The sequence below is a fragment of the Eleginops maclovinus genome, chromosome 2, assembly GCF_036324505.1.
Source record: "Eleginops maclovinus isolate JMC-PN-2008 ecotype Puerto Natales chromosome 2, JC_Emac_rtc_rv5, whole genome shotgun sequence".
NCBI classification, from domain to species: domain Eukaryota; kingdom Metazoa; phylum Chordata; class Actinopteri; order Perciformes; family Eleginopidae; genus Eleginops; species Eleginops maclovinus.
Window position 1 is genome coordinate 22,898,041 of NC_086350.1, and position 23,881 is coordinate 22,921,921.

Sequence of the window (23,881 nt, forward strand, 5' to 3'; positions counted from 1 at the left end):
TATTCAAAAATAATGTGTCTCTGTCAAGCTGTTTAGATCTGTCATTTACAGAACACTGTTGGACTGCATCCACAGTGATGATTGTGTGTGTCTGTGCACCTGTGTGTGTGTGTGGGGGGGGGTTCTTGTTAACTGTCTGCCTCGTGCCAGCTCATCCTCCTTCAGAACATCAGCTTTGCTCGCTGACGGAAAGTGAATAAAGGCAAACTCAGACCTTTCTCCTCCACTCCCTTCTTCTCTTATCTTCTCTTTTATGAGGATTCCACTTTCCTTTGCAGAGAAAGTGAGAGGGGGGTGGACTGGGTGGAAATATAATTGAAACATTTTAATCCCCTATGGAAATAAAAAGGGGTTTTTCATTAGTAGTTCTGTGTGAGGAAGGAGGGAGTGGATAGTTGTTGAATAAATGGAAGGAAGGATGAAGAAGAAGTGGGAGAGGACTTGTAAATATTGAGCAAAGGAAATCCAACCCATTCTCATTATGTCGTTTTTTCTTTCCTACTTATTCTATTTCCTCGATCCATTTATATCCTACCATTGAGTAAAACTTCCTCTGTCATTCACTCTCCTTAGTCCTCTCTTTTTCCTTAACCTGTCAGAAGTTTCAGCTTTATTAATTCTGTGCAGGCCAGGACTCAAAAGTACGGACAATGTAAATCCCTTTTTTTAAATAAACGGCCCTTCCAGCCTGGGAAATCTAGTTAGATTTTGGTGTAAAGACTGTGGCAGATAATGAGTAGGCTGATGTTGTGAAGGGAACTCCCAGACGACTTTCAAAAGTGAACATTTTTAAGTTTGAGCTCCAGTGGGATTGGCTCAGCAGTTGATTCAATTTGCTCACAGCAACACCTACTACCACATAATGAGAGCGATGGAGACCCTTTTTTGTTTTTGCTTGATCTTAAATAGTCAGATGTTCAAAAGGTCAAGTCAAAAGAGCTGAAAATGTGTCTTATTTCCAATGTTGGTGAAGTTACTAGAAAAATGTAACCAATAATTACTTTACTTAATACCCAACAGCTATGGAAATTGTTACATGCACTACTTTATTTATGATCCTTAACTCACCTCCGTCGAAGTAGCGTTTAAAGAACTCCACAGCCTGGACATCAACACGTTCCACAAGCTCTCTTAGCTTCTCTGTCTAACAAAAAAACAAAGTGAACTCACAAAATGTCAACAAAGTGAATATTGTCACACAGTTGTTGACCTCTTAAACAGAACAATACTATCGTTCACCTTTTAAATGTGATTCTCTATTTTTAAAACCATCGTAAAACAGATGAGTTTTATTCAAACTCAACATAAACAAAATACAATTCTCCAAAACCTTGGTTAGTCTTTCCACTGTTCCAACAATAACCTGTTTTTGTTTGATTCAAGAGAAAGATGTTTACAGCCAATCACCAATTTCAATTACCCAAAATCAGACGAGGTTAACATCACCATTCCCAGTGTAAATTATTCCCTTGTAGTCAGAGGCAATAAATAGTATCATCTCTTTGTTCTCATCGAAAGCGCTTCATTATGAATAAAATACGATGCTTTAATTCTTGACAAATCTTAAAACAATATGGACACCATCCCTGGCAAGCTCGTTAATCTGCCGTGTCACCAGGGTGCCATGTGATAACATTAACATCCAAGAGGGGCGACACGTTGTGCAGAAATTACCTTGTTTAGTGCGCCAACGTTCTATTATCTGCCATTAAACACCATCACGCTGAATTAAAAACGTGCCGTTGTGGGCAATGGTAGTCAATTACGGCCCTGGTGAAGGAGCATATCTGGCCCTAACAGGAACCATAAAACACAATTTGTGCAAACGAGGACTCCCCAAAGGGCTTATGGAAGCAGGAGAGGCTGCCAATGGGTTTCAGACAGTAGGATTTGCGGCGAAGGCGGGTACCTGAATGCATCATCATCACAAGCCCACTGACACGCTGCTATTATCTGCCATCAACTAGGATTACTCATCATTAGGATAGACCCACACACACTCCTGAACTGTTCACATAAAGCACACACGCCTTCTCAGTGCCAATACACCCATTGTGCAGCCGCACTCCTTTAATAACAACATTATTATGTTCAGCCAGCAGAGTGATGATGATTACATATCATTCCACTCTCTGCTGAGACAGAAAATAGATAAGAGTGAATGATGAGCAACTACTGTGGCTCATCTTCTCATCCGGACCGACAGACATCATATTGTTTACACCGGGGAGCAATCTGTCACTGAGATGCAGAGAGTCATATCCTTCTCATTAAGAAAAAATTAAGAGGCTCATCTCTGTTTTTATTAAAATCAGGAAGAGGGTGATAACAAAGCAGCTTGTTAAGTGACACGAAAACACATAGATATTTGCAGAAAGAGTACGTAGTTGGATGTAAAAGACCACATTGACTGTTCTAAATGTCTTATTGCAGCTAGTTTACTACAAATTGACCATTTTGTACTATCAGGGCAAAAATATAATCCCAATGGGTCCCAGGCATGGACGTTGGAACAAGATATTGTAGATTTTGATAGACTTTGTAAGCTGTTGTCCGGAGCCCAGAAGAAAAATGTTGACTGAACTGTACTCTGCTGACTTTTATTAAAAGTGTTTTAGATTGATTTTCATTGGTTTTCTATTATTTCAGTACACCATAGAAAAATCCATTTGCACAGGCTTGGTAATTGCTTGAAATGGACTCACTTCAGTGGTTATCCATCCCTGTGAACACTTATTTACCTTCATCATTTTGTTCATTGATTATTTAACACTAAAATATGTCACTCTTGTTTGGTTAACACTAATAACTAGAATCTGAAGGGAACTATGTGGCGGCCCATTAAGTCCCAGGTTATCATTCTGCCAGGTACCCTGTTGCATGTCCTTCTCTTTCTTTCTCTCCCTCTCGTTCCATTATCCAGCTCTCTCAATGTAATGGTAATAACAGCTTGATGTTTTTCTCTGAGATTTCATGGTTAAAGGTCTCCAAATCATCAAAACTAAAATAGAGAGCAGCAGAATTTTATGGAGTTAAAAAAATATATATTGAAGTCACTCATCATAATCGTTCATCTTTTATTCATATTCATTTTGCAAAAGTACAAATGTAATCCTGGACATTTGAATGTTTTTCTTTTCAATACCAGGTCCTCACGTCTTTAAAATCCAGGTTAGGAGTGATTGTGATTGAGTGATGGCCTTACAGTTATCTATATTCCTTTGTGCACAAAACCTGTGTCTCCTGTAGAGCAGGTGACCCAATTTGCAGTACATGCAATGATCATGCCGCAGTGCTACCATGGCACGGACCTGTCATGGGTCTCCAAGATAGTTCTTGTGGACTTTTTCAGTTTAAGATGACATATTACTCCAATTTTCAGTTTTCATATGAGTATTTTATGCTTCTACTGTGACATGTTTATGTCTTCTCATACTGCCTGTGCTGCAGCACCTCTGTTCACCCTCTGTCTGAAACCAGAGCCCAGTTGCCTCTGATTGGTTAGCTTTGTCAATAGGCTTAGAGGCTATTTAATAGAAGCGCAAAAGAACTATGTTACGGAAGAAAACGAAAGAGTCCTTATCAAGGCTTTTCAGGCTTTAGGATTTTAGCCTTTGAAGACCATGTACATGCACAACAATCTACATAGCACACTACGGGAAAGAGAAAACCCCCAAAAGCCAAATTTGGCCCATTTAATAGATGTGATTGTTGCAAAGGTACTTGCTTTACTGCTAGTGTTGTGTTAAGAAGGAATAATGAACAGCAATGTTTACTTTAATCCACTATCTTGCTCAAGGACAATTTTCTTGCCAACCAAAAGTCCCTGTCAACTGCACAGGAAGCCCATTGGTCAGAAAACCATGCTGTTACTTTGCGTTAAACAATGCCTCTGGAGGTACCACATTTTTATAGCACATGTGTCTGCATGTGCCTGTTTGTGCGCGTGTGTATGTGTGTGTTCCAGGTGGTCCGCGGTGATGGATAGGGAGAAAAGGACAGCAGCTGACAGCTCAGTGAGAACCACTCCTGTTCCTCATCTATCAGATAAAACAGCTCAATGGCAGCCTCTCTCACACACATGCACACACACAATAACACTTTCCTCTTCTAAACGTCTGCTGTTAAGAACTATTTGAGCGATAAATTACACAAAGAGGGAAATAACAGCTCATAGAACAAATCTGTGGAGTGATTATTCTTTAGAAGTTAAAAGATGGTAAATGGACTACATGTATATAGCCAGGATGTCCGCGGGGTCTTAAAAAGTATTAAAAGTTCATAAATCAATTTAGCGAAAATGAAGGCTAATATAGGGTGACCAGATTTGAGTTTGTGAAAAAGAGGACACTTCAGCGGGGGTGGGGGTTGGGTCACATATGCACCTATGAACATGTGAATTCATATAAATGTGTCAACAGACATGGTGACTTGTATGATAATGAACTTTATTGGCCGGCCCAACGCTAACAGAAAAACACTGCCTCAAAAGGCTATTTTGAACACTTGAAAGTTTTAAATGTGCAAAAACAAATTATACATTTGTATACAATGTAAAGTATAGTCACAACAATGGTAAAACAAAAATAATAACAATAATAAACCTTATTGCACAAAATAAGAGATTTTTAAAGTTGAAAAGTTGTACAATGGCTGATACTTTTCTGTCCTCCTCCTCACGTGGAGCATATTTCTCAGAGGACTGAATCTTTCCCAACAGTCTACGATTACTCATTAAGTAAGAATGGAAGTCTTTGCAGGTCATGTTCTTGTAATTGTACTGGGTGCACAGAATCCCCTTCAGTGAATCAACAGACAAGCGATTCCTCTCCTTGGTCCATTGGGCTTGCATCAGGGAAAAGATACGCTCAACATTTGCATTGTGAGCAGGTATGGCAAAAAAAAAAACTGTGCCATCTTAAGCAGCTCTGAATGAAAAATCAACACTTTTGGATCTTTCAAAGAATTTGGTCCACCTCTGGTGTGCTTGTAGACCACAGAACTCTGCATCACTGTTACTTCTCTCAATGAAATTCTTCAGATTGGTGACCTGATCAAAGCACTTTGAATCATCAATGTCCACCCTTTTCCCAGCTAGGTGCCTGATACAGCCCTCTACGTCATTCCAGTCAGGAATCTCACTCAGATCCATCCATATAAAAGTGGAAAACTCCTCCATGGGTGCCATCCATGTCTCTAGATAGTCCAAGCATGTACTGTACAGGCCCTGTACTTGAGCAGAGAAATGCTCACACCTCTGACCATGCCCATCCTTCTGACTTTGTGCCAGCATACTCTTGACTTTAAGAGGCATGAAGTTGTTCATCTTGCGTTCAAGAAGCATGCTATGGACCCTGTTTAGAATCCTCTTTACTTCCACAACTGAATTGTTCTCTCTCTCCATCTCTTGAATTTTCGACTGAAAAACACACATGAGTGAATGCATCTGCCAGAGGTAAATCTCACTGAACTCATCTTCAAAAAACTTCCTGATCTGCATTGGTGGTTTTTCCGGTGACAAAAAGAATGATTTCACAGCTGGATACATCTGTAGCAATCTCTCAATTCCTGGGAATAATGACAGCCATCGTGTCTTGCTGTGAGAGAGAAGAGCTCTAAATTCAACATCAGCAAACTCACAGTACTCCTTCAGACTCTCTGTGCGCACAGTGTAGATGTGGAAGTGCTGATAAATTTTGAAAATGATGTGCTCAATGTCAACATCCAGTGTGTCTGCTCCGTGGTGAACACAATTGTTCAGAATATGTGCTGGGCAGCCTAGACCAATAAGAGCTGTGTTCTGCAAGGACTTTTTCAAATTTGCAAAAACATTCTTCCCATCCTCATTACGCCGGATTCATCCAAAATTTGTGTTGCAGTTGTCACCAGTGAATGCAATGCATTTCGAAAATATCCCTTTCTTTTCCAGTGTGTCTTTTATGTACTGTGAAATCGTTTCAGCTGATTCATTTGGGGTGTTTTTAATTTTAAGTAACTTACTTTGCACACCACCGTTTTTCCAATCAAAATATTGAATGAGCAGAGGGAATATTTTCACTGCTCCATGATTGCTGCCATCAGTAGAAACGCCACAGTAGGGGATATCTTGAAGTGCTTCTAGCGCAACTTCAATGGAATGTGGGGCTATCACGGCATTTACAATTGCTTCTGTCTTTGTTCGAGCGCATGAGAACTTTTGAGCAGTTGGAGAATCTGTGAACACCTTTTTTAACAAGCCAGATGTGCAGTCCATTGACCTGTAGCTTTCGTGGTGCTTAACCGTGTGGAAAGCAAAAGCACCCTCAGCAGCAGTGACAGCTGCACTCTCGTTTTTACTTACGAAAAAATCTGTCACTTTAGCTGATGAGCTCTCGCCCCTCGCTGCCGTTCGATGCTTTGCTGAACATATGTGTGCCTGTAGGTCGTTGGCACCTTTATTTGCGACCGACACGTAAGTGCCTGCTTTGCAGGTCAGGCACTCAGCTTCGTGTTGATCTCGACCAAGACGAAAACATGGAAACTTATGTTTTAATTTGTCAGTGAACTTGCACTTACGTTTCGGCATGGCTGAAGATGCCGGGTAGCCATGCGCGTTGCCAGTGGTAAACACGGAAGTTTGCGCTAATGAGGTGAGTGACCAATTAAATGTTTAGGCCGAGAATATCGACCAATGACGGTAGCGCTAAGGTCAGGCTCTACACCCTGCACTTCAACCTAATGCAAAGCGAACTGTAGAGGGAGGGCGTGACTAGTATGTGAATGAAAGAGAGAGCAATGCAAATTCGCTGTAAACACGTTTGAGGCTAGAATTTCAAAATCCCGGACGATTTTGAAATTCCACCCGGACACATTTTTAGGTTTCAAAAAGAGGACATGTCCGGGCAAAAGAGGACGTCTGGTCACCCTAGCTAATAAAAAGTATTAAACAGCATTTTCCAAGGTATTACATGTTGTAGCTTGTTTTCAATAAGTATATAAATTGTCCAGAGGTTGTATTCCAAAGTTTGCCTGAATTGAATCATTACGTAGGTGTGTAGTGAGAGTTTATTTATGGCATCCCGTTGGATTTGACGTCATCTGAACAGGACATCGCGCGCTCACTGACTGACTGCTGCTTGATAGCTCGCGAAAGTCTGTTTACGCCGGTTGACAGTTATGGGGAAATGTAAGTTTGCGTCCAAATGGTTGGAAGAGAAGGAGTTTGAACCATGGCTGAGACCCGTCACTGGGAATAACCAAGAGGCCTAGTACTGCGTGTGTCGGAAGGTGTTCATTGTAGCCTCGATGGGGATCAAAGCTGTCCGATCCCACATGCTAAGTGCTAGCCACAAAGCCACCGTGGGACGCAGACTGCAGGTCTCAATCGCGCACTTCTGCGCAACATCACCGCCCCTACCCACCATGCTGAAGTTACTACAGCAGCCGCTTCTAACCTCCGAGTGATGCTGGGCGCCACTCCAACGCTGCGGGAAGAGGTTCTGTGGTGCCCCAACACCGTGATAAAAGACCAATCCATCAACTCCAATGAAGGGATTTCCGATCTTTTCTAAGCTATGTTCCCAGATTCTGAAATAGCCAAGAAGTTTGCCTGCGGAATAGACAAAACAGGGTACATAGTCCCCTTACTTTAAAGAACAGCTTGTTAATAACATCAACAAGGCTGGGCCGTTTGTGCTGATGTTTGACAAGAGCCTCAATCAAGCCAACAAGAAAAAACAGATGGACGTCCCCTTTCGTTTTTGGGATAATGGCTGTGTGCGGGCCAGGTATCTTGGGTATGATAAGGAGTTATCACAAACTGTTTAGTTGTGCTATCTTACAATCAATACTGAATAGAGACTATACTAAATGTGAGGTTAAGTGTGTTGCCAATGTAACCGGTTAGAACTCGAAGTGGCGATGAGGTCTTAAAATGTATGGAAAGGGTCTTAAAAAAAGGTCTTAAAAGGTATTAAATTTGACTTCAGGATTCCTGCATATACCCTGATAGCACTTTTCCAGTCTTTATTGCCCCTCAAAGTGCTTGTACATATACATTCATACAGAGGCAGGAGCTTCAATTCCTTACAGCACCTGCTTAGGAGAGACTAACATTCACACATACACACACCATTTGCCCCTGGGAATAACTTGGGGTCCAATATCTTGCCAAGGATACATCGACATCTGATCTGCAGGGGCTGGGAATCGAACCACTAGCCTCTACCTTACAGCCATAATCGCTCTAAAGAGAGAAACAAATTAAAGAAAGTTAAATCAAGAGCACTGGAAGTGAATATTTAAGCAAAAAGGAAGATAATGAGACAAGAAATAGGGAATAGAGGCAGAACAGTGTGTGTGTGTGTGTGTGTGTGTGTGTGTGTGTGTGTTAATGGTGTGCAGAGTTAAAAAGAGATGTTGAAATCCTTAGCCATCAAAGGAGGGTCAATTCTTGTTGCTATGACAACCCATCATGTAGCACCCCAAAAGTAATGATAAACAGCGAGGCAGAAAAAACATAGCCGGAGACAGGAAAGCAAGAGCAAATAACTTCTTTAGAAACAAACATGATTCAAATTATGTAAAAAGACGTGGAGACAAGCTGTTTCAGACGTGTAGCGGAGGAAAGGCACGCTCTGTGTCTTCCTCCTCAGTGCTGTGTGCAGGATGTGGAGCCCAGCAGGAAGAAGGACGTGCTAATTGCTTCTCTTTAGACCTCACTGAGAAAAGAGAGAGCAGTTAGCGCAGTGGATCTAGAACTCTGACCATACCGTCACTTTTTCTTTTTCCTGCCATCTTCCCAAACCAAGCACTCAAGGTCTGTGTTAGTGAATATCTTGCGTCCTATACTCTTCCCTAGAGCATGAACCCTCTATCCTGGTGGTACAAAAGACATGGCCTCTCTTGGCGCTAGTCAAACAGAGGCTGGTGCAGACATGCTGGTGTTATTTCAGAGCATGGATTAGTCTTTTCTTCTAGTGGGGGGATGGGGAAGCCTTGACTTTTTAATGGAGAAGTCTGGACTAGAGATTGGGGAACAATAAAACGGTCTGTGCTAGTGATGGCAACTGCTACAGATAGAGGTCTATTTTTGGACCCGATCAAAACAGATTGAACCTGAACCCAATGGGCATTCTTAAATGTGCATAAAAGAACCTAATAAGAAAGTCCAAAATATCCCAGAAGATAACAAGAACTGATTCAAAATACAAAGAATCCAAATGGTTCAGCTAGTGTTTAACTGGTTTTGATGACCTTTGTTTTACTAACCTTTGCAGATAATTGGGCTCCTGGTAAAACCCTCCAGAAATCTTGAGTTTCAGAGAAACAAAGCTGAGCAATACGGCTTGCAGGCCCATCGTTTTGTAATTTGTCCTCTGAGAACCTTTGGAGCAACACTGATTTGATCAGTTTTGGACTGGATTTTGACTCTGATCTGTTCTGGCAATGGTGCTGAAGACAACAACTCCCTTGATCCCTTGCAACTTCAAATTGCCACTAAACTCTGTCTTCTGTAATCGTTTCCATAGAAAGACCCTCAATGGTGGATCATTAGGTCTTTAAAACAATGCAAAGGGCTTGACTTGTTTAGCACAAAGGGATGTGATGGGGTAGTAACATTTGATAATTGTAATTGGTTGATTTGCATAAATATTTCAACTAGGTACATTTTCTGTCTGAATGTCATATCAGCTTATTATCCTTACTTATAGAAAGAGGTAAACACAGAGTGAGAGATCAGAGCAAAGGCAGGTACAGCCTTTTTATTTAGGAATTGTAATGCCGGTTGGTTGCTCTGTAAAGAAACATCAATCAGCAAAAGGCAAGAAACCTGTCATGTTTACAAAGGTGAATCAAATACGGAAACACTCTTGAATCAATGCAGCCGGAAAATGACAGGGTGCGTTGGTGGCATTTGTAACACCTGCAATTTGCGACACTAAACAAATATGTCGCCTTTTCCATGATTGGACCGTCTAAGCTTTTAGCTCCATGATTTCCTGTGTGATATTTTCAAAATGAAGAGCTTTGATTAAGGAAAAGGTCTGAAAATGCCACAGAGTTTATGACTCCTTCCCTGGGCGCTATAATGACATGGCATTACAGGAAAATAAGGGGTTTCATTCTGTGTGTAATGGAGGAAAAGATTTGTTTTTGCATTTTCCCAAACAAGTCTAAATCAACTGTGCTGTGAAGCGTGTGATTGTTAATTCATTCTTTTAGGATATAATCAGACAATTGTACCCCACTGATAGTATTCACTTTCCGAAGTAACGTGTCTATTTGTGATCTTATTCTTAATCTAATTCTAATTCTCAATCCCCAGCTGACGAGCAGATATGAATTAATCGTCACACAAATTTGCATGAGTATATTAAATTGTCCCAAAAATACAGGAGGCTGAATAACAATAGACTATCCTTAAAAGTGGCTGTATATATAACGACTATCTATTTGATCTTTAAAGAGGTAGGAGTCACACAAGACTCTTAGGAGAACAGAAACAAGACGAAGACAGTAAGCAGCTTTTCTATCCGTGTGTGTGTGTGTGTGTGTGTGTGTGTGCGTGTGCGTGTGTGTTTTCCATTTCCTTAATTTATTCTTGCCATTACAATAGCATTACAACGTGTTTCTGTACAAATTGAAAAAAGCCAAACTAAAATGCATCATTGCAAACAGGGAATGGAATTCATCTGAGGACACGTACATAACCAGAACTGCACTGGGCCGTGTTGTCTGATGGTCGGCAAAGGTTTCAGCAAGAAGTCACTTTTGACTTTAGAGGCTCTGGAATCATATAATAGTACAAACAGTAGCACATACAAATCCATCCAAGATACATTTAGCCATCACTTAGGGATGTGTTGGTTAGAAACACCTAAGGGAACAGTCAGACATTTGGGGAATTTAAATTTTGGTTTTCAATTCGAGACTCCGATTATTATCAAGCTCCATTATCAACTTTGTAGGGTAAATCTGAAATTAAGATAGCAGCTGGTTAGCTTTGCTTAGCACAAAGCTTGGAAACAGGAAATCAGCTGCCTAAAGGTTAAACATAATCCTACCAGAACCTTAAACTACTAAATGTGTTTTACAACTTTCCAAATCTGTACAATACCAAAGTGTCATCTACCCACTTTGTTTTAGTAAGACAAATACAATAAGTAATAGTCTTTATGGATGCTAGAAAGGGGACTTTGTTACCTTTGGACAGAGCCATGTTGCATCCTCTGTTTATGTTTTTGTTGCTAAGCTAAGCTTGCTAACTGTGGTTCACATGTAGGCCTATGCCAGATATGAAAGTGGTAGAGATCTTCTCACCTCACTAATAGCACATTTCCCCCTTTTCTTCAGACGGTATAATATTATGTGTGATAAATGTGAGTAAAACTAGCATATTTCCCTGTGAAAAGTTGTGGGATGGAAGTGTGAATTTGCACATAATGGTAAACAAGTTTGAATTCTTACTTACCTAGCCTGCAGTACTTACTATACTTAAATTACACCACCTGTATAACTGTGAACACGAACATCACCTACACAACCCACCCCAAACTGAAAATTAAGAACTACCTGGAATCAGTTTTAATGCATGCTCATTCCCTGCCTGCTGTTTTAGAGGATATTTTTTATTTTGGGTCATTTCCTCAGCCTCAAAATGATTGCTTACTCCATAGCCAATTTTGGACAGTAAGATAATGGTAATTTCAGCAAATAGGGCAAATTTAAAGTGTCCCATTCGGCAGAGCCAGGGTGCTCTTGGCAGTTGCATCACCTCCCTTGTTGCCAATTTATGAGGCTAGTGAGGAGAGTGGTTGTCTGGGTTGTTGTGCTTTATTTATAATGGGGTTTTCTTAAAGGAATCCCAGGGTGAAATGGTGGCTGGAAAACCAGGATTGGGTAATAGGAAGCAGCTGAAATGTTCTGTGTATGCTGTTCAGTACAGTACTTGTTCGTAAATACAACAATTTATAGAACCATATATTACACTTGATATGTGTGAGAGGCTGTCATGTGAAAAAAAAGGCAACACCTTTGAGCATTTGAGTGTTATTGCAAAGGTCAGGAATAATAGAAGCTTTTTTTATGTGTGTCATTTTGTATACTATAGAAAATGGGGTTAGCTAGCTTTGCTTTGCTTGAGTGGTTGCTGTGTGTGTGTTTCTGGTGTGTAAGTGGAGATTCCTAAGAGGGTCCAACAGGGCTAGCTGGTTGCACAGTAAATTGGGTCACTGCTGAATTAAACACCAGTGCCTCTGCTTTCAGTGCTGCGCCACAGAAGGGCAGGTTAGAAATAGTTGTGGCTTTAGAGTCCAAATAAACAGTCAAGCTTGGTCGGACAGAAAACGTGGGACTGGTGCTGTGAACAGAAGAAGTGACATTTCAGAAGTCCTTATCAAACAAGCATGCCTTCTGTCAAGGAAAGGTTATGCCAAGCGTTGTTTCTTACCCAGCTTCTTTGTGTGCATCATGGCACAACATCGGAGAGCCAGCTTCCACTTTGTGTTTCTATAACAAGAACCAAAAAAAAGAAGAAGGAATACAAATGTGAGACTAATAGGCAAACTATATAAAGAAGGGGGAGATGAAATTGATTTGGGAGTTCCTGAAAGTTTTTTGACAGTGTGTTGAAAAGCATCTGAAACCAATCAATCTTGAGCCCAAAATACTGAAAAAAAAATGAGGCAAGGAAAGGTGTAAGAAATCATTGAATAGATATCTTGTTGAAAAAATTGGCAATCTGTTCACACATTTGCTTGCTTTTTCCTGTCATTGAGAACAAAGAAAAAAGGGAATCAATAAGGCGGACTTAAGAGCAGTACATTTGAACTCAACCCTGTGTAAGGCTGTTGTCATCCTGTCCCTGTGGTTTGCAGTGGTCCCAGAGCTCAACCTTCTGCATCCAGTCAGCCACACTCAAGGACAAAAACACTTTGAGGGCAAGCGAATTAATATTTGATATCTAGCTCTGCATCATGTGGTGAGACAGACAGTCAGGCATACTAGCAAGTAGATGCAGGATGCAGTGAAAGACATGAGTAGCCACTCCCTACCGTAGCGCAACCACTATGCCACAGAAAAGCTCATATTGCATTGGCTGGTTTTTGCTATATTGGTGAAAAGAAGTGCTCAGCAGTATCGGTTGGGTCTATGCAGAGAAACCAAGGATTAATTGAGTCACACCTCACGTGTGGTCATCCCAAGGTCCTAATGTTTGATCCAGCAGCACTGCGGAAGGAGAGACACATCTTCACCCAAGAGAATGGTGTCTGTGTCCACTTTGAATCCAATAATGTCTTGTTTTCTTTAATTCATAATGTAAGTTTCACTTTGACTTTACATACCCAACCCAAACCCAACATCTTCTCCTAAAACTTACCAAGTAGTCTGGTGGCCTAAACCTAAAAAGATGAAGCTATAAAAATAGGGTTGATTTGTTTGTGTTCAAAATGTTACTTTTCATTTAACTTTCACAACGTGCTACAATGTGTTGTTTTGAAATGTAAGTTTCCATTTTGCAGCATAGTAGGTTCAGATTCTAAGGCTATTCAGATTCAGAGGCTATGATTTGAAATAGGTGGACATATGATTTTGTATGACAAGCGACAAAGTCCATTTTGGAGGAAGCATGGTGGATGAGTGGATCCAAAACCACTAAACCAAGGACCCTGAAAAAGGGCTTCACATTAGACAAGATGCACATGCCTCTCAAAGAAAGAACTCGCAAAGTTTCAGACCTTCTGAAAATCTTGTTTTGGCTGACCTTTGTACTTGATGTAGAAGTGTTCCAAAACATTGTGACATTGATATTATTGTAGGTGCAACAGAGAACTGTGAACCAGAGAGGGCAGGATTTAACACATGGGTTGATTTTATGTAAACAATAGCGTCAAGGGAAGATAGTGTGTTTAGTTCAAATGACTGAATGAATAAAGCACCCTACATAGGACGGTGGAAACATACTGTGGGGGGTGTAGTACTCAAGTCAACGTAACAAAAGCAGGAATTCATGAATTACATGAGATTGTTGGTTATTGATGTTTCCCAAAAGCCTTTGAAACATAATCGGCATTGTGGGCTTCCCAAAGTGCAGAGACAGTCAGACAGCAGGGATGCAGCTAAAGGTTTGCAGCAGACTAAAGCGCATGGCAGATTGATTTCACAGCAGCTTGAGAAAGCACTGAAGGCTAGGATCACACTGAGCATTTGTGTGTTTGTTTGTGATGGTAGATATTGGTGATATTGGTGGAATTAGCAAGCTAGCTAACCAGACAGCTGCCAAATTAGTGAAAATACACAATTTAAGGATTCCTTTATAACCTATTGCCACAGTGTAGATAATCTCACCAAATGGATGTGTTAAAGTTATGCGTACTAGCATGGTAAATGTTTCATAATAAGGAAGGAGGCATGGATTCATCTACAGAATGTTGGAGCAACTAATTGTATCAATTGCTTCAGCCAACTGTGGGTATTCCAATCCAGCTATGACTGAGTCCATCTGAAAGAGTTTGTAATTACTGGCAGCATAATCACAACAAAGTGAAGTTGCTAGTTGCTTAACCTGACAGTTTCCCTGTAATATTAGGGTTTAGTGTTACATTTGTCTGCGTGAAAAATTGTCAAGATCTTCAATGGACCATAGGTCACACTGGGAGGATGTTGCCTACTACAAATCATCTAACATTTCTTTGTGTGTGTCTCCTGCAGATGATGGAAAGCTTTCTCTGGATGAGTTTCAAGCTTTCTTCTCCGATGGCACGCTGAACGAGGAAGAGCTGGAGAAGTTGTTTCACACCATTGACTCTGACAACACCAGGTCAGCACTACTCTACCGCTACTGGGTGTGTGTGTCTGTGTGTGGCTCTACAGCATGCGGGATGGCTGTGAAGCAGCATAAAATAAATCTGCATACGGTACTTGTTCATTTATGCGTGTGTAGATTTGTGTGTTCACTCCACTATGCCTTTTGTTGTTGATCACGTATCTCTATCAATAATGAAAAAGTGGAGAGATGCACGCAACTGCTTTCCTGCTGCACTGCAGTATCCCTCTTTTCCAATGTTGTGTGTGAGCACGCTTATGTAATATGTGTGTCATTTATCTTGCAGCCAGAAAATGTGACATCCAGTTTTGAAAGCTCTTTTTATGGAGAACATCTTGTACCAAATACCTCTTTTTAAATGACACTTTGGATATCGGGATGACAAAATAAAGTATAAGAGGAAGGGTTGAAAGAAGAGTGAAAAGTGTTTTAACATCTTTCAACTTTTCCTCCTCTTCCTAATCCATTCGCATAAGTCATCATTAATCTACAGGTCATAAGCCTCTCTAAAGTACGTCAGTTGGGTTTTGATTGGCTCTCATTGAGTCACTTTATTGACATTTCATAATCAGTCAATCAGCTCATCCAGCCTGCAATCAGGATAAGTGTGCTGACACAGTGGGATCTTGGCAATCAAAAAACTGACTCCGTTAATTTACACAACCTCGGAAACCTGCACAGCCTTGGAATAAGAGAAACCAAGCAGAACAAAAGCTGACCTTTACAGTTGTTGTAGAATCGAATTAGGTACAACATATAAATCCCCTAGCAGGCTACGGCAAGTTATTTTTAAATTAGTGCCGCAATTGGACCATGCAACCGCCAACATCTCTCTGACTTTGGGGTGGTTGCGCTATATAAATCTTATTCACTGCAGTGCATGCATTTAGAAAAGTTTTCTTCTCATTACAGTTGTGTAGACTTGGCAGCAGCATGCCAGGCCTCAGCACTATCATGTGACAGCAGATAAGGTTATTGATTGGTTTGAGTAAAAGAAGAAATGGCGGTGTAAGGGGTTTCCTGTTGGAGCAGGAAGTTGATGGATAGAGAAGAGGGATGGCGCAGGCAGAGAATGAGCGCTGTCCTGCCTCCAGTCATTTGTCTTTTCTGTCACTCTTTTTGTTCTTTTTGTTCTTTTCCTCTCAAACCGCCCAGCTCTTCCTGTTTCCTTACAGTATCCTCATCGATCAATCTTAACACCACAACATAGGCTCTCCCTTGCAGACTTCCAATCCTCCCTAAACATCTATTTTACACTTCCTTTTCTTAGGAGGGAAAGTCAAACCCATTTTCTGCCCTGCATTGCTTCTCATAGGTCAAAACTCTGTACATTAAATAGCTCTTCTCCCATTGATTTTACATCAAAATGTTACAAAAAGCTCATGTTACCTTTAATCGAGCTAATTTTGGAATATCCTTTAATTCCTAAATTGGAATCACGGAGATTTATGTTACTTTGAGGCATAATACATATTATTCATAACCCAAAAAGTGCCAGTATTACTTGCAACAACATAATCAGTGGTTGACTTCCATTGTGTTTTATTGCTGCATCTGGATTGAAAAAAATGTGCCACTTTTATTTTACCATCTAAATGTTGGCATAGCAACAACCGTGACGCATACCTTATGTAATTAGTAAACAATAAAATACATTTAATGTGGGTAAAAGTATACTTTTAGTGGATATATCTAAAACCATCTGTTACAGAACAGGATCAGGATTTATTCTGGCAAATTGGGAAATAAAATGACAAGGCTCACAAGGCTGATTCAATCCAAACAGAGCTCTTCCATGGCCTTTTTTTATATATTAAAAATAGCAATTAAGAATTGACTTTGAAACCCCAGTTGCTGTGTTTTTTGCCCTTTAATTGTAACATTTACAGAACACATATTTATAATTGAGATGCACAGATGGAGTCTTTCTGCCTGACTCCTCCTCGGTCCCCTGGTCTCCCAACATCAGTGACACCTCACGGCACACTTTTGGCTGGTTTCTCTTTCTACTCTCACTTCTTCTTTTGCTTTTTCTCCATCCCTGCCTCTTCTCCTCTTCTCTGTTTCTCCTGGTAAGTCAACCAGGGAAAGTCTTCCTTACACTGGTGAAGAATTCCCTGCCAAATGAGTCCCCTCTCAGTGAACAGAGCATGAATGATGGCAGAGGATTGTTTCAGACTCCTGTCAGAGAGTATTGTTAGTTCGCTCCATGCCTGCCAGACTCAAACTCTGTTTGCGCGTGTGTGTGTGTGTGTGTGTGTGTGTGTGTGTGTGTGTGTGTGTGTGTGTGTGTGTGTGTGTGTGTGTTATTGAGACTGCACGCAAAAAGCCTTTCCTCTGTTTCTGACCCTGCTCTTCTCCGTCCTTTCCTTCCTTCCTACTTTTCCTTCCTTCGCTCCCTCTGCTGCTCCTCTGCTATGATGTGATAGTAATGTTGACACTAAGGAACTCTGTGGTAAGTAGACTGCCGACACACACACACACACACACTCACACAAACTTCCCTGCCGCTGGCTAATTCTCTCTCTTATCTATTATTAAAAAGTACTCTAGCTCGGCTGTAATGTAATTATTTTCTTTGAAATGTATGGTATTAATTCAGCCACTTTTGGTTAAACACTGTCAAATTATTTATGGTCTCCAAATCTTGTAAAAATCTTGTGCCAATTTGCCTGTGTGTTAATGTGTGTGTATACAGACTACTTTGCCAAGCACATGGGCGACTATGAGGGAGTGCTGGCCTCGCTGGAAACACTCAACCTCTCCATCCTCAAAGCCATGGACTTCACTAAAAAGGTAAGAGTGTGTGTGCGTGTGTTGTGGCATGACGGCTAGTGAAAGCTTTTCTTTTACACTTGTCCTTCAACATCTTTTCACTTCCACTGCCACCAAAGTTCAGTCCAAACATTTTCTGAAGACATAAGTCGTTTTTAGATGTCTCATTTGAGTCATACTAATTTGATGGAAGTTTAATTAAGAATGTCAATACACTACAATGTTTTCTCCTGAAGATTGCTAGCATAAGCTAACATTGGCGACCATACACCATGATCATAACAGAATAATTGAGGAGCAAATGAAATAACAGCAAAACACTGAGAGGTGAGTTACGGTTGCACAGCTTTTAAACCTGCTAAATCTGCACTAAAAAGACACAAATAAACCGTTAGATTCTCAAAGCACGTCATGGTTTGTAATTGTCCTGGCCCTATGTCTCAGAGCTCCTACCTGTTTTCAAGTTTTTTTATCAAGTCATTTTGCATAATTTAGCGTCAGGAAGAGTTGGTGGTAACGAAAGTGCTTTGTTAGGGCGAGACTCTCCAGTAAAAATACTAAGAGATCAGATAAGAGGTGCTTTATTAATCCCAAACTGGGAAATGTTTACGTTGCAGCAGCATAAAACAGATGATAGATGACTTGTAGCTTGGTAATGTGGCACTCTAAAAACATTTGGGATGATGTGAGAAGATGCAATGCCAGTCGATGTGTCATAAAAAAATGATGAATGAAGTGATGTAAAATAAAGTAATGAATGTCATTAAAAAAGAATAACAAGGCAGTATACTGGGGTTTGATCCCCATGCGGTGGACCCAGGTTCGAATCCGGCCTGAGTCCCTTTGCCGCTCTTCTTCCCTTCTGTCTCCCTGTTTCTGAACTGCAGTGTCACTGTATTAAAGGCACTGGTTACCCAAAAATTCTTTAAAAAAGAAAAAAAAGAATAACAAATGAATGAGTTAAAAATGGGGTTATTCTAAAAATAAATCAATGAACATTCCTTTCCTTTTCAATCCGCTAAAACTTACGGGTTTGATTTTGCTGTAATGTCATTGAGACAATATATTTTCTGAATCAGACCTTAACCAGAGCAGATATTGTTTGAAAGAATCAAACCACCCGACCCGTCTTGTAATACGGAGCCCGTTGCTTGAACCATGCTGTACAGTATGTATGTGTGTGCATAAAGCTGAGCTATGATCGTTCATAATGACACAGAATGTGGAGATGATTCATTTGTTTACTATGAGACTTACAGCAAACCTTTTGGCATGATATTTTTAAGCTATTGTAGTACGCCCAATCAATATAAAGCAGAGTTTTAAGGATAGTGCAGAGCAATGTTGATTTTGGCTATTTGAAGGTTGGATATTTGTGAAAAATGTTTGTGTTTATATTATTAATTTAAGATTTAAATTCATTCCTGTTTAAAGTTACTGTTAAAAAGATGAAGTTATATTTGTAATACCTTCTATCTGTATAGTCTCATTTGGTGGCATCAATATATTCATTTGATACAGATAGAGGAGTAGTTGCTTTAGGGTCTCATATAGCCCTTAAGGTCAAAATAATGAGATCTAATGAGCCCCCCCCCACATATCAAATCCCAATTGAATCCCTGCCCTTAAGTATATAAAATTGAGTAAGAGTGTGCAATTGACTTTTAATACAAAATGGTGTTATTCTAAGCTTTTAACCATTACAGACACATTTATGTGTTGCTCTGTTAAGCCCCATTCAACCAGTTGGTTCTGAAATGTGCATCAAATGTACAGATGTGGAAGCAGTGTGTTCAAATTTGACCCCCCAAACATACAGCGCCATGTAGAGTGGGCCTTTCCTCATAGATCAAGTGTAATGATGTGTATGTGAGTGTGTGTGTGTGTGTGTGTGTGTGTGTGTGTGTGTGTGTGTGTGTGCGTGTGCGTGTGCGTGTGTGTTAGTGTAGCACTCTGACTGCTCTGTGTGTTTCTATATCTCTATCCTACAGCGCTGTCTTTATCTTCCTTTTAGCTGCTGGCCATTAACCACACAAGCGCACACACACACCACACACACACACACACACACACACACACACACACACACACACACACACACACACACACACACACACACACACACACACACACACACACACACACACACAGGCTAGTTTCTCTCTAATGAGCAGCCATTGTTCAATCAATCATTGGAGTGTCTCTTTTGTTCTTTTGCTGTATCCCTTGTGCTCTCTTCTTCCCGCTCTCATTCATACTGTCCTTTTTCCTGTAACACACACGCACCACACATTTCCTTTCCTTTGGCTGTGATATCATAATAGTGTCTCTTGCGGGCAGCAGCCGTGCTACGTAAGGGGTGGACCGGTTTAAAGAGTCAACCGGCCAAACTAAAGCACAGACAATGCTGACTCGTCTAATATTGATGGAGGTTTTGAGTGTGTTTCAGATTTCACAGCAACAATAGATTTGACTGCAGAGAGCTCAGGGGCTAAACCATCTCTATACAGTCCAGACGCTGCAGCTCTCTGTCATGTAGCCAGCATTTATTTTTAGATCTTCTGTTGCATTGTAGTGTTTCCTCTTGTGTCTCGCTCTTATGTTCACTCTTTTTTTCTGCTTATGCTTTTTCTTTTTTGATTGTGACCACTGCAGTAGTGGCTCAGACACCCACCGCTGGAGATGTTTATGAGCTAAGTAGAAAATCTGCAGCAGTGGAACAATCCATAACTTGCTTATTCATTTCAATGGAGCAAATCTGGCAAAGAGTAGGGTTGACAATATCATTCAGCAAGGCGCAGTGTTGGCACAAGTACCTTAAACAAGGGCTGTTTTGGGTCTATTATAACAGCAACATGCATAGTTGCACATTTTTTGTTATCTGACACCCCTTTTTCTCTCATCTTGTTTACTTTCACTTTCTACATTGACAAATAGATGCAAAATCTACAAAGTTTGGATGATGATAATGATAATGGTACAGCATCACACTTGTATTTGCATTGGTATAGACAGCAGTTGCTTTACCACTCCGTTGTGTCAAAAAGAGGGGTGAACTAGAAGGCAAAGCTCTCAGTCCACAAGTACATCTTCGTTGCTACTCTCACCAATGGTCATGAAGGACGGGTCGTGACCGAAATAACAACATGACTGGAAAAAATGGGTTTTTTCCAGAGGGTGGATGGCATCTCCCTTACGGGTAAGGCGACAAGTTCAGTCATCCGAGAGGGACTCGGAGTAGAGCTGCTGCTCCTTCACTTTGAAAGGTCTCTGTTGAGGTGGTTCGGACACCTTGTAAGGATGCTGCCTGGCCCTCTCCCTAGAGAGGTGTTCCAGGCACATCCAGCTGGGAGGTGAAGGTATTAAATCTGCAAACTAGCCTGGGAGCGCCTTGGAATCCCCCAGTCAGAGCCAATTGATGTGGCCAGGGAAAGAGAAGTTTGGAAACTGCTTCCCCTGAGACCTGAATCTGGATAGATTTATCCAGAATTTAGGGATTTATCCAACTTTACAAAGACCATAATGATGTTTCACAATGGAGCTGTTTCTCCATTATATTTGGTCGTATTATTTTTTGATTGTTATAGTATTTTCTTCTCTTTTTTAAACACACATTTATTCTATAAATATTCATTAATTTTCAGATTGTTAAGCATTTACATGCCAGTTTGTTCACATAATACCAATGTTGTTTGCCCTATATGGCCCTATTTTTTCTGGAGAAAAATTGGAAACCAGGGCTCTAGATTGAAAGCATGATAAGGTGTGATACCTGTTAATATGCTGTAATGGCAATGGGTTCAACATTTTTCATTTTAATGGGTTTCAATGGGGAGATGTTTATCCCTGAAGGAGTGAGTGACTGTATGATGGTCACACGGTTTATTTAAGACGTAATGTATTATAGTAACTGTGGAAGAACTTCCAAATGTTGAGTACAAAGCCTTGCCGAAATGTGTGCCATTAGATTAAGAGCCAAAATGGTTCCTAGTGAGGCACAATGGTGCAACTCTTACTCAAAAAAGCTCTTTGTCTTTTAAGCAACACCTTTAATATTTCACAGTAAGCCAATTCTTGCTTCAAAGGCGTCGTCTTCAGAGGCTGGAGCTTATCTGCCCCTCAACAAAGGTTTAAGTGGACAGTCTGAGTGCTAATCCGCAAGTACCGATAAGAGCTTAAGTCACTAGGCTGGTAGTAAGAGCTGCAAATGTTTCAATTTAACATTACCCTTCAAAAAAGCACAATTGAAGCTCATATCTTTAGCTTTCCCCTGCCCTATTATTGCCTCTTTATTCTAATGCTGTTTTCATTATTCAGATCCTCACCCTGCCCCCCATCTGCTGCATTCTTCTCTTTTCTCTCTCCCCCATTCTATCATGTTAAAAAAAAGATGAATGACATCGTAGGTATCAAGAAAAAGAATGAGAATAAGATCAACAATAGTGAAGCAAGATATTTTGATGGCTGTGTTTTGCCTTAGACAATATCCGTTTAAAAGCTGGAGAAAGAATCTTCAAATTGAGGCAGATGTGAGGAGGCAGTGTGGGCGGAGCTAAAAGACAGAGCGTGATATTAGCTTGAGCAGAGGCGGTAGCCCGAGACCTGGCCTTTCTGAGCCCACTGGGAATTGATTAGCTCCCCATTCACCTCAATGAATATAGACACGGCGAGAAAGACTGAGTGGAGATGGAAGGCAGACTCTGTACCTGGCTGTTACCTACAGTAATGAACATCAATGGATGGGAAGGGGGTGGGGGTTCTTCAATAGAGCATTTGGCTGGCACCCAAGGGCGGCTTGCAGCAAAAATAAAATGGGTTTTGAGATTTTTCAGCTGAAATGTGTACCACAGCAGTATTGGCATGGCAATGGTGTAGAAACTGGGAACCCTTGCCAAATCCTTGGAAGTTGACAGAGAGTAAAAATTATAGATTGCTATTTTAACAGAAGCCAATGCAATACCTGCTTTATCTTTCGGGATATTATTAAGAATCAACATTGTCTGAATGTATTCTTTAAGGAAAAATTGTATATCTAAAACTGTAATCCACTGTACTAGAAACCATAACGGTACCAGTACTCTTCCTCTGTTTGCTCCTCATCCTTCCCTTCATACTCCCAGAGGGACATCCAGCGCACTAATAATTTATGTAAATGTGATATTTCCATTCACTTCATCTAGTATTTATTATTTTGACTGTCAAGGTATCAATTAGTGGATGCAGTCCCTACTCCTGCCCGACTTCAGAAGCTCAGTGGATTTAGCAAGCTGATAAAAAAATAGTTAGTGGTGACTAACATCTCCAATCACCTCTGACCTGACAGTAGATCAGTTTGAGTATAAACTGTAATTATCATGCTAATACACAGAGAAAGGAGTAGTTATCTTAAAGGACTGTGGAGGTTTGGATGGTAATCTTACTGCAATTTAAGAGATAGATTAGATTAGAGACAGATTAACTCTGACAATTTGGGAACCAGAGATCTTGACTCCCTTGTCTTCCATTGCCCCCTTGTTCGAACCCCAAACATCTTCGAAGTCAGCCTTCATTTTGGTCTCTGCTACCCCCCCTTAAAGTTCTGTGACCGTATCTTGTACATTTTCAAAGCAGGTGTCCAAAATCTTAAAAAATAGTATAAACCCCTGACAAAGTACTCAATGCCCCTTCCTTGATAGTCTCCGCTAAAGAAAGTTAAGATCACATTTGTATGGCGTTCTCAACTTTATGCTAAATGAACAGAAGAAACGGTTAGCTTTGTACCGTAGCATCTTATTTTTGCTCGTGTGATCAAGGCATCACCTCAAGAGTTCTTTCAGGTTTCTATAGGGACAGTTGCCATGGAGACAGGATCTTTGGGGGACAGTTGTCTTGAAAACAGGCTGTCAGTCTACCTGCATGCCTGCCATGAAACGTGTATTTGCATAAGATCCAACGCACAATAAACTGGGCTTCACTTCGGATTTCCAACATCTTCTTGATAATTTCGCTCATCACTGTGTTCCTCTAGCAACACTGTATTCTGAGACGAAGATTGAAGATGACATCCATCAACAATTATGAGCAACAGAAAAAACGTAAGGAGAAACTTTCACAGAAAACTTTAAGAAAGGAGACGCTGACAGTTCATTTAGCCATGGCAGATTTTGAGAAAGCCCCCCCTTCTGTTTCTTAACTAGAGCAGCATCTTACTCATGCTCCCAGTTGACACCTCTGAATGTCATGATTTAGATTTACGGGGCGTTTGAGAACAAATCCACAATCCACAGGGAGGGAGGAAATGTGTTGAAACGATTCAAATCC

At 40.7% G+C, this 23,881-nt stretch overlaps 1 protein-coding gene across 1 annotated transcript in view; it reads left to right on the top strand.

Annotated features, from left to right (window-relative positions):
- Positions 1–23,881, top strand: part of necab2 (N-terminal EF-hand calcium binding protein 2) — a 124,495-nt gene that overhangs the window by 24,621 nt on the left and 75,993 nt on the right. The window contains exons 3-5 of the mRNA XM_063898679.1: positions 14,692–14,800; positions 17,236–17,261; positions 17,505–17,602. Coding sequence (XP_063754749.1) covers positions 14,692–14,800; positions 17,236–17,261; positions 17,505–17,602 — 233 coding nt within the window. The remainder of the gene's footprint in view (positions 1–14,691; positions 14,801–17,235; positions 17,262–17,504; positions 17,603–23,881) is intronic.